Genomic DNA, 761 nt, shown 5'->3' on the forward strand with positions numbered 1-761 from the left:
CTTTCCCTCCTTAACCCCTGTCCTCACACCCTCCCCCCCTTCTCTCCCTCCTCGCTGACACTCATGACCTCTGTGAGTGCGCATGACTTCACCCTCCTGACACGTGAGTCACCGCCTCATGACGTTAAACTTGGCCTCCCTCACGCCACGCGTCCCCGAGGCAGCGCCCCTCATGGCAGACCCTGCGCCGGATCCCTGCAGCCTCGGCCCTCAGGCTTCACTGCGAACTTCACTTCAGGATTTGCTTCAGGATTTGCTTCAGGATTCACTTCGGGATTTTCTTCAGGCTTCACTGCGAACTTCACTTCAGGATTTGCTTCAGGATTTGCTTCAGGATTTGCTTCAGGCTTCACTGCGAACTTCACTTCAGGATTTGCTTCAGGATTTGCTTCAGGATTTGCTTCAGGATTTTCTTCAGGCTTCACTGCGAACTTCACTTCAGGATTTGCTTCAGGATTCACTTCGGGATTCACTTCAGGATTCACTGCAAACTTCACTTCAGGATTCACTTCAAAATTTACTTCAAGATTCACTTCAAAATTTACTTCAGGCTTTACTTCAAATTTTACGTTAGGATTCACTTCAAACTTCACTTCAAACTTCACTTCAGGCATTACTTTCAAACATCGCTTCAAACTTCACTTCAAATTCAAATTCACTTAGCATTAAACTTCATGGCATTACTTCATTACTTCCCCTTTAAAAACTTCAATTCCAACATTCACTTCATCCTCCTTGACTTCACTTCGCCCACTAACCAG

At 46.4% G+C, this 761-nt stretch overlaps 1 protein-coding gene across 1 annotated transcript in view; it reads right to left on the reverse strand.

Annotated features, from left to right (window-relative positions):
* Positions 1–170: 170 nt before the first annotated feature.
* The window catches only part of LOC119592436 (circumsporozoite protein-like), a 1,865-nt gene continuing 1,274 nt past the window's right edge, over positions 171–761 (reverse strand). Inside the window, exon 2 of the mRNA XM_037941260.1 lies at positions 171–636. Within this exon, the coding sequence (XP_037797188.1) occupies positions 171–636 (466 nt within the window). The remainder of the gene's footprint in view (positions 637–761) is intronic.

Source organism: Penaeus monodon, chromosome 30 (assembly GCF_015228065.2).
Source record: "Penaeus monodon isolate SGIC_2016 chromosome 30, NSTDA_Pmon_1, whole genome shotgun sequence".
NCBI classification, from domain to species: domain Eukaryota; kingdom Metazoa; phylum Arthropoda; class Malacostraca; order Decapoda; family Penaeidae; genus Penaeus; species Penaeus monodon.